At 63.0% G+C, this 8886-nt stretch overlaps 1 protein-coding gene across 1 annotated transcript; it reads right to left on the bottom strand.

Annotated features, from left to right (window-relative positions):
- Positions 1-328: 328 nt before the first annotated feature.
- Positions 329-8110, bottom strand: CHRD (chordin). The gene is made up of 23 exons (XM_032697805.1): positions 7966-8110; positions 7532-7635; positions 6891-7017; positions 6337-6474; positions 6139-6256; positions 5143-5239; positions 4895-5036; positions 4680-4820; positions 4105-4187; positions 3869-4016; positions 3665-3771; positions 3464-3580; positions 3220-3376; positions 2894-3135; positions 2698-2811; positions 2258-2470; positions 2081-2174; positions 1906-1962; positions 1691-1794; positions 1450-1552; positions 1177-1331; positions 924-1017; positions 329-793 (listed from the first exon to the last, which is right to left on the bottom strand). The coding sequence occupies exons 1-23, from the start codon at positions 8093-8095 to the stop codon at positions 726-728; spliced, it is 2853 nt and encodes a 950-aa protein (XP_032553696.1). The 5' UTR covers positions 8096-8110; the 3' UTR covers positions 329-725.
- Between the last annotated feature and the right edge of the window lie 776 nt (positions 8111-8886).

The raw sequence follows: 8886 nt of genomic DNA, 5'->3' as shown, positions 1-8886 counted from the left end.
ATGGAGGCATGGGGGAGAGAGTCCAGCTGTCCCTGTGCCAGTGGGCACCATTGCCAAGGACTGTGCCTGCAGCCTCTGTCATGGAGAGAAGCATGGCTGGCATCGTGGCTCCAGCTGTGGCACTGGACACCGCTTTGGTCCTCTCCAGTGCCACTCCACAGCCCATGATGGGTGTCTCCAGCCTAGCATTGGCTCCCATGCCCTGTACCCCCCAAATACACACCCCCAACCCCAGCAATGCCAGGACATGCAAACCCTACTGGAGCTCAGCATGGGCCTGCTGCTGTTAGGAAGAGACAGGAGCCAGGTGGGCAATATCTCTGGTTTTAATAAATACATCTTGACCCCCGTCCACAGGCACCATAAATTATGTGAGAAGCCCAGCTGAGCCAGGGTGGGTGCAGCAAATGGGGATCAGAGGGATTTTACACTATGTACAACGTGGGCACGATGCCCGATGGCCAGTGGGGCTTGGAGGGGGAGGGCAGCAGGTGCCCCAACTTCTCTGAGCCCAACCTCTGCCCACTGGCATGAGTGGGTAGGGCAGTCCTGGCATCGCCGTCATGCTGAGACGGGGTGCCCAGGCTGGGGGCCTGGCCGTGTGCACCCTGCTGTGCTCCTCTGTGCCCCCCACACTGGGCGGGCAGGGGCAGTAGGCGGTGGGGACTCCCCCGTGCCACCCAGCCTCGCTATGTGCTTGCCCTGCTCCGGGCAGCAGTCACTGCTCAGTGGCTCCACGCCTCCACCTTGTCATCGTGGACCTTCTCCTGTGCATCCAAGGGGGTGTCCAGGGCTGTGGGGAGGAAAGAGAAGCTGAGAAACGGGCACAGAAGGCTCCAGGAGGGCATATGGGGTCATTGGTCCTGGGAGGTACAGGGAAGCAGACTGTGGAGTGGTGCCTATGCGTGAGCAGCAGCACTCACCACGGCACTTGGCACAGCAGGGGTTGTCCCTTGTGGCAGGGCTGGCACAGGCAGATGGAGGACACTCCTGGCGCTGGCAGTGCGTCTCCCCTGACTGAAGGACAGAAAGAGGGGCTGAGCACTAGAGCTGGGGGGCAGCAGGTCCTCAGGGTGCAGTGGGTGCCCGGAGTGCTGCCCTCCCACCCGTTCTCAAAGCCCTGGGGACTGGCACAGGGCATCTTCCCCTTTTGCTGCCTCAGGCGGGCACACTCACCACACACCAGCACAGGATACACTTCATTTCTCCAAAAGGGGGTACGGAGGGGTGCCAGCTCTCGTTGTTGAGGTACCAGCGGCGCCCGAAGCGGCATGCCCGTGGTCCATCTGCCTGCATGGAGTCAGCCAGCTCGGGAACACTCTTCTCCGGGACTGCAGGAAAGGGCATGGGGAGGCTGCCTACCTGTGGCAGGGCACCCTGTGGCATTGCCAGTGGGGGCATGGAGGGGCTATGAAGGGAGAATGGAGGGCAGGAGAGGGGTGCAGATACCTGGGCACTGCTTGCAGCAGTCGGAGGGGCTGACGCGCACGGGGTTGGCACAGGTGAGCCGCGGGCACTGCACCTTTTCACAGTGCACTTCACCCGTGGTGCCCTGTAGGGAGTGCATGGGGCTCATGGGAGGCACGGGGCAGCTGGCAACCCACTCCATGGTTTGAGTTCCTGCCCAGTAACCAAGAGCACCCACAGGTGCCAGACCAGTTTGGGGGGCAAGTCTGGAACCCACACTCACCTTGCAGGTACAAATGGCACATTTGATGAGGCCAAAGGGGGGCACGACAGGGTGCCAGCGAGTGCCAGAGCCTCGCCATGTTTTGTCCCCATCAAAGTAGCAGCCTGAGAGAGAGAGAGAGAGAGTAAGAAGAGGAAGGCATAGCCATAGTGGGGGTGTTGGGAAGGCTGAGAGAAGTAGAGCTACCCTCTCAGCCCATATCCACTAGGACTCACCCTCACTACTGTCCCGTGCCCGTTCCAGCTTCAGCTCTTCCTGCTCTTTCTTCTTCTCTACAAGAAGAGGAAGGCCATGAGGGGGTACACACAGTGCCAGCAGCAAAGTCTCAGAGAGGGACCTTGTTATCTGAGGGAACCTCCCAGCATGGAAACCCCTCTATCCCCCAGGTACCTTCACAGATGGGGCAGCACAGCTCTTCAGGGTGCACCTGGTGGGTACAGTTGAGGGGCTGGCACAAGATGGGGTCGCAGATCACTGTGCGCTTCTGGGGACAGCAGGGATGGGGTTCATTACAGGGGGGCATTACTGGTGGGTGCTGACCTCGAAGCACATCCCCCTGGCTTGTACCTGGCAGCTGCAGATGGAGCACTTTTTGTCATAGTCGGGTGCCCAGCGGGTGCCATGTGCCCGGTGCTGACCCTCAAAGAAGCAGGAGTTGGGGTCCTTTTTCAGCTGCTCCAGGTCCCTGGTCTTAGTGCCCTCTGAGAACTGGACCTCGCCCAGGGCCTCCTCTGGGGTCAGGCGGGTCCCTCCTGCATGGCACTGATTGGGGATGTGCACCTGTAAGGGGGCAACAGGCAGGAGGTTGCTTCGCGGCCCTGCATGGTCAAGGCTGGTGAAGAAAGCACCCACAAGCACAGAACACATCACACTGTAATGCTGGGACGACACAACAGCATCTCCCCCATCCTGTGCTCTTCCACCCTGCTCCAGGCAGTGCTACTCAGCTGGGGACCCCAGGCAACAGTGGGGATGGGTAGGGGTGCCCCGATCCAATAAAGACCTACCCGTCCCCGCATCTCCCCGTGGGGGTGTGCTTTGGTGCTGACTTGCAGGAAAGCAGTGCCCTGGGCCAGGTGCTGCAGCAGGTCAGCATCCAGGTCCTTCACCACCCCCTGAGCCTGTCAGGGCAAGAGGAGGTAAGGATGGTGAGGTCTGGCCCAGCCCCTGCCATGGGGTGCCCCGACCAGGTGCCCACCTCACCTCGGTGCTGTAGAAACCCTTGAGCAGGCGCTTGTGCTGGTGGGGGCGGGCACCCATCTCACCCAGCTCGGCCACTCCGTGGAGGTGGGCACTGACAGTGCCATCGCTTGGGCGCCCCAGCCCTGCCACGGAGATCTCATAGTGCAGGTGGCAGTGCTCATCCAGCGAGAGCCAGGCATGCCCCCCAGCGCCGCTGCTCACTGGGGGGGACACCAGCTGCCCTGCCAACGCCACGGGCATCTCTGTGCACAGAGAGGGGCCATGGGGTGGTGTGTGAGAGAGCTGCCTCACTGCCCCCCATTACCACCCCACATGTCCCTGGGTACCTGTGTAGCGGGCGAGCAGCCCGCTGTAGGGCAAGGAGATGACTTGGCCCCGCAGCTCGCCCTCTGTCCAGTCCTTGGTGGCCACATTGAGGAAAAGCTCATTTTGCAGAAGCATATGGGCATCACGGGCACTTGGGCTCTGCCAGGCACCCCAGGCCTACCACCGGTGGGAGACAACACAGGTTGAGATGGCTACTCACCCGAAGACCCTGTGCTATCCCCCCCAGTGTCACTCAGTGCTCACCAACCCATCCTTGAAGCTGGGTGTCATGTCAAACAGGATGTTCCTCTTGCTCTTCCTCCGGGGTTTGGTCTCCAGTGTGATGCCCACCACCTCACTGGCAGTGCCTACCACCTGCACCTGCAGGCAGGGTGTCGAGGGGCAGTGCCAGGATGATAGATGCCCCCAGGATCCTTGTGAGGGAGATGGGTGCCTGCCACTTACCTGGTACTCCAGGGTGCCATTCTCATGCAGTGCCAGCTTGGCTGAGCCCACAGCCCCGGTCTTGGTCGGCATCAAGGCATCTGCTCCGCACAGCACGCTTTGGATGGCTTCATCCCGGGGAAAGAGGCACAGGGGTGGGTGAGGTTGACAGGGGGGTGGGCATGGCCACCCCCCTTCACCCCATAGTGCCTGCCCCATGCTCACTGTCACAGCTGCGGCGGGTGGTGATGGTGCCTGCCAGCTGACGTGCGTGCCGGCCCTCTGTCTCAGCCACGATACGGAGCTGCCCCTGCACCAGCCACTGCAGCTCCTGGGCAGACAGATCACTCAGCACCTCTGCGAAGTCAGGGTCCTGCCAAGGGGAACACAATGCCATGGATCAGCCATGGTGCTCTGGGCTCTGTGGCTGTCAGGGCACGCAGAGGAACGGATGGCTTTACCTCCCTGGTGATGTTGGCCCGGACCTCCCGTAGCGTCTGGTCCTGGTGCAGTACGTGGACCCTCAATGGGACTGAGGAGGATTCTGGACAGGGCAGAGGGAAGTGGACCCACTGGACTAGTCAACCATTGTCAGACCCACCCCTCTGCGCCTACCACCCCCAAACCCCTACACCTGTTCCCCCTTTCTTGCCAGCTGCCTGCCCTATATGCCTGGACCCTCACCACTCCCTCCAGCACCCCCCAAATCCTTGCACACTGACATCCCAAACCCATCCTTCTTGTACAGTGACCCCCACACTCCATGTGCACTCCAGCATCCCCTGGCCTCACACTCCTCCATAGGTGCACACCACACACCCCAAATCATAGAGCACCCCCTATTCACACCTCACGTTCCCCCCCATATCAGCCCCTATACCCACCCTGAGCCCTACATCCAGTCCAGACACTCATCTTGACCCCACAGATGCTGACCCATGCATCCTGAGCCACAGACATGCCATGCACCCCACTAGGCTATGCAGCCCCCTCTGGACAGTGTCAGGCCCCCCAGGGTGTCCCTGCCAGCCCTCACCCCCGGTGCCAGGCTCCAGCAGCCCCCGGGCCATGAGGATGAAGTGCAGATTGCTCTCGGTGTCGCTCAGTGTCAACATAGCCATGCCCCCAGCACCCAGGTGCAAGGGGTCTGACGAGGTCAGGATGGCACCGAACGTCTCTGTTCAGAGAGAGGGGGCATGAGAGGCATTCTGGTGGGCACCCATTGGGTGGGCATGCAGGAGCTGGACCTACCTGCGAAGAGTGCCCGGTGCTTGAGGATGTGCCCATGGACCTCTCCGGAGGGCTGTGCCCGGGTGATGAGGGACACACGGAGCTGCTCCCCCCGCAGCAGCTGGACATTGGCTTTGGACACTGTCCTCCACATCCCACAGAGCTGTGGGTGATGAATGAAAGGGTTGGGCAGGGGCTGGGGGGCACCGCACACCTGAGCAGGGAGTGGAAGGGGCACCATGCTCCCCTGCCCTCCCAGCCCCTCTCACCATGCCATCCTCGGGGGCAGCACTCTTCTGCACGGGGTGTTCGAACAGCACGTTGCCCTCAGGGTCACTGAAACGCACCCGACTCGGCCGCCCCAGCCTGCAGGCACCAGGGGGTGAGCAAGGACCACCTGGCTGGTCCCCTTCATTCCCCAGCACCACCCTTACTCAGCATCAGGCATAGGGGTGTGTTGGGGAGGGCACATGGAGGTCACCCAGGGGTTTGGGGTGGGCAGGAGAAGGATGATGTTCTCCTGGGGTGCCAAGTGCCACACTCTGCCTGCCCATGTCAGGACTAGCCCAACACTGCTGTCCCGCTGGATGCCAGCTTGGCACGGGTCCTCTGGGCTCTCCTAACCCAGAGCAGAGTCTAACTGGCACAGACCAGGGTGGAGGTCCCTGTCGGGAAAGGCAGCAGGACTGGACCTGCTGGGAGCCAAGTGCTCAGGCTGTAAATAAGGAGCATTTTCGGCACTGCTTGGCTCCCCCGGTCAGAGCTGGAAATTAGTCACCACTTTACTATGCAAAGGGGCCTGGAAGCGAGGAATAACAGAAGAAACTGGATCAGGAGGAGGGAGGGAGAGGAGAAGCTCTGTCGCTGGCAGGCATTCGGGGAGGGTATGGCAAAAATAGGGGAACCTGGCAGCAGTGCCCTGGTAGTGCCCACCAGCAGAGCCTGCAGAGTGGCACAGAATTTCTGCCAGCTGCATCCACAGGAGCCCTGGAGCCGTTCCCATTTGTTCCCACTCCAGACCTGGAGGCAAATGGGTGAGGCCGGGCCGGCACTGTGGGTGTGCCGAAATCCTGGCCACTGACCCAGGCTGGAGCCCCAGCACACTGCCGTCTCCCCAAATTTCTCACCATGTCAGTGCAAGGCTGTGGCACCACAACAGGGGATGTCAGAAGGGAAACTGAGGCACAAACACTGTAGCATCCCCCCCTGAGAGCCAAGAGCTGCCTGCTGCCCTGTCTGGGCAGGGGATGGGGAACAGGACTCACCGCTCGTAGCTGATGGAGAAGAGCAGGGACGAGCGCAGCAGGGTGAAGCGAGCCTTGGCCACTGCGCTGGACGTGGGGTGCCACGGCTCTGGGCCACTTGTCAACAAGGCCACAAACTCTGAGGAGGGATGCCAATGGTGACTGGGAGTGCAGAGGGGTGCCCCTCACTGCTGCTGCCCAGGCGGGCAGGTGGCTCACCTGTGCGGGCATCGTCACGGGCCAGCCCCTCGGAGCTGAGGTAGGAGCGGTCGTTGTAGGGCTTGTCCAGGTCATCCTCCTTGTCCTGGAAGTACTCGAAGGTGTCGAAGTGGGGTGCAAGGTTTTTCTCTGGGGGGCCTGGCAAGGTTGGCATGGGGTGGACACAAGGGAAGAGCATCACACCGGGCTGCTTGTGCCAAAGAACTCAGGGAGGGGGACAATAATAAATCTCCCCTCCTGAGCTAGACCGAGAAGTGCCCTGTGAATCACTATGGGTCTCTGAACTGGGGTGCAGGGGCATGCTGTGCACAGGCACATGGACAAGCAGGGCATTTAGCCCTGTGTGCCCTCTCTGCACCCCTTCCAGGGTGGTTCAGGGATGATCGTGCCCTTCAGAGCTCCCCCATGCCTGACATATTGTGGGCGCTGGTGGCTTCCATAAGAAATCAATCAACTCTTTTCAGAGGTGTGTGCAGTGCCCCCTTTCCCAGGCCCACGGGAAATGCTGTGGGTGCTGGGGGGGTTCCCTTCATGGAGGCACTTGCTGTTCTCACCTTTGGGGCAGGTATGGCAGCAGTGCCCAGGCAGCAGCGTGGCCCGGGGACAGGCAGGCACGGGGCAGTCCTGCTTCATATTCTTGCAGTTCACTTTCCCCACTGGCTTCCCCCGGCGGTTCCTCTGCTGAGGGGGGGCCAAGAAGAGCCTGTGAGAGCCATGCCAAGGTGTGCCAGGCCATGCCAAGGTGTGCCAGGCCATGGACTCCCAGCACAGCCTGGCTTTTCCCATCTGGAGCCCCTGGACACCTTGCACAGCCCCCAGCTGCCTGTAAGGCAGCCAAACCCGAGCCCCCCTCCCCGCGGCCCCCAGCCCCCTGACCAGCTGTGCGTGGCCCCGCCAGTCCTGGACTCGGGGGACTGCTCGGAGGGAGGGAGGAGGCCAGGGGCCATCCCTGAGGAGGGGGAGAAAGAATGAAGCCTGATCCTTTAAACCCCCCTTCTCCTCCCCGCTGCCTCGGGGAGGACATCCAGGTGTCCGGCTGGCTGGAGGGATCGCGCTTCTCTCTTCCATGGGAAGGAGAAGGAAAGAAAGGGCTATATTGAACGGAGGAGTCGAACTCCCTCCCTGCCAACCCCGTCCCTAGTAGGGTCGGGTCCTGGGGGGTCTGCTGGGCAAAGGGTGTTGCGGGACCACTCACCGGCTCGCAGTGGCAGATAACGCAGCGCATCACCCCGAAGGGCTCCCCCAGGTCCGGATGCCACGTCTCCTCCAGGGCATAGAAGTGCCCCCCGAAGGCGCAGCCTGCGGAGACACCACCACCACCCACCGCCGTCCCCGGTCACCTCCGGGCCGCGGACACCCCCCTGCCGCACCCCCGGACCAGCCGGCACCGCCCCGTCGCCTGCTGCGCTCCCGGTGCCGGTCCCAGTGCCTGTCCCGGCCAACCGGGGGGCCCGGGGCGGGATGCCAGAGGAGGGGGGGTGCAGACATGCGGTGCACGGACAGGGGTGCGGGTGGCAGGGAGGAGGTGCCCGACGCGGGAATGCGCGAAGTGGGGCGCGGCAGCGGCTGGTGCAGGACGAGGGGATCGCGGAGCGGGGGAAGGAGGGGTGTAGGGCAGGGGGCTCCTACCTGCCGCCCCGCCGGGGGGCAGCGGGTCCGTGTCGGGCCGGATGGGCAGGGCGAGCTTGGGGCGGGCGGCGCGGCCGGGCAGGGGCCGGAGAGGGAGCAGGGCGAGCAGCAACAGCGCGGCGGCGCGCATGGTGCCGGCCGGCCGGGGCGGGCGGACCGGGACCGGGGGCGGCGGCGGGGAGCGGGGGCCGGGCGCTGCCGGGCGCTGCCGCCGCCTCTGCCCGGCTGCCGGCTCCGGCTCCGCTTTATAGGCGGCGGCATGGGCAAGCGGGAGCTGCGAGCCCTGTGCAAACAAAGGCCCCGCTAATGAGGCGCAGGCAGCGGCCGGCCGGGGGGGATGCGCCCCCCGCCGCGCTCCGACACCCCCCCCGGGCCCCGGCTCCGCCGCTCTCGCAGGGCACGGGCCATCCTGTCCTGTGGCACCCCGGGGCACGTGGCTGCCCCACTGGGCAGGGAATCCCCCCCATTCATTGCCCCCTCCCTGCCCTGAGCATGGGGTACCCCCGGGTGTAGAGCATTCCCACTCACATGCCAGCCCCAGGGCATGGGGAACCTGAGGGATGGGGCTTGGAACTAGGTGAACATTAAGGTCCTTTCCAACCCAACCCAGTCTATATGATTCTATGATATAAGCCTCCCTCAGGGCATGGGGCACCTTCAGAGGCTGGGCATCTTGGGGACCCCCCTCCCAATTCACACAACACCCACTGGGACATAGGGCACTGTGGAGGCACCACCATCACCATTCACACCCCTTCCCTCAGACCCTGGGGTGTTTCTGAGCACTGGGCATCCTCGATATGCCCCCATTCACATGCCCCTCTCCGAGGCCATGAGCCCCCCAGGGAGTCCCTCATCCACATAAGCCACCTTGGGAATAAGGCATTTGCAGGACACACTCATTCAAATGCCTGTGTCCAC

This window comes from Chiroxiphia lanceolata, chromosome 10 (genome assembly GCF_009829145.1).
Source record: "Chiroxiphia lanceolata isolate bChiLan1 chromosome 10, bChiLan1.pri, whole genome shotgun sequence".
Lineage (NCBI taxonomy): Eukaryota > Metazoa > Chordata > Aves > Passeriformes > Pipridae > Chiroxiphia > Chiroxiphia lanceolata.
Note: the sequence above shows the minus strand (reverse complement) of the source record. Positions and strands in the feature narration are given on the sequence as shown.

What these genes read in the sequence shown, in the direction of transcription:
- CHRD (XM_032697805.1), bottom strand. Translation starts at nt 8,095, where the DNA reads ATGCGCGCCGCCGCGCTGTTGCTGCTCGCCCTGCTCCCTCTCCGGCCC. An exon ending in TTATCTGCCACTGCGAGCCG is followed by an intron (nt 7,018 to 7,531) that starts GTGAGTGGTCCC and finishes GCCCCCCCTCAG; the next exon opens with CAGAGGAACCGCCGGGGGAA. An exon ending in GCTGCTCGCCCGCTACACAG is followed by an intron (nt 3,136 to 3,219) that starts GTACCCAGGGAC and finishes CTCTGTGCACAG; the next exon opens with AGATGCCCGTGGCGTTGGCA.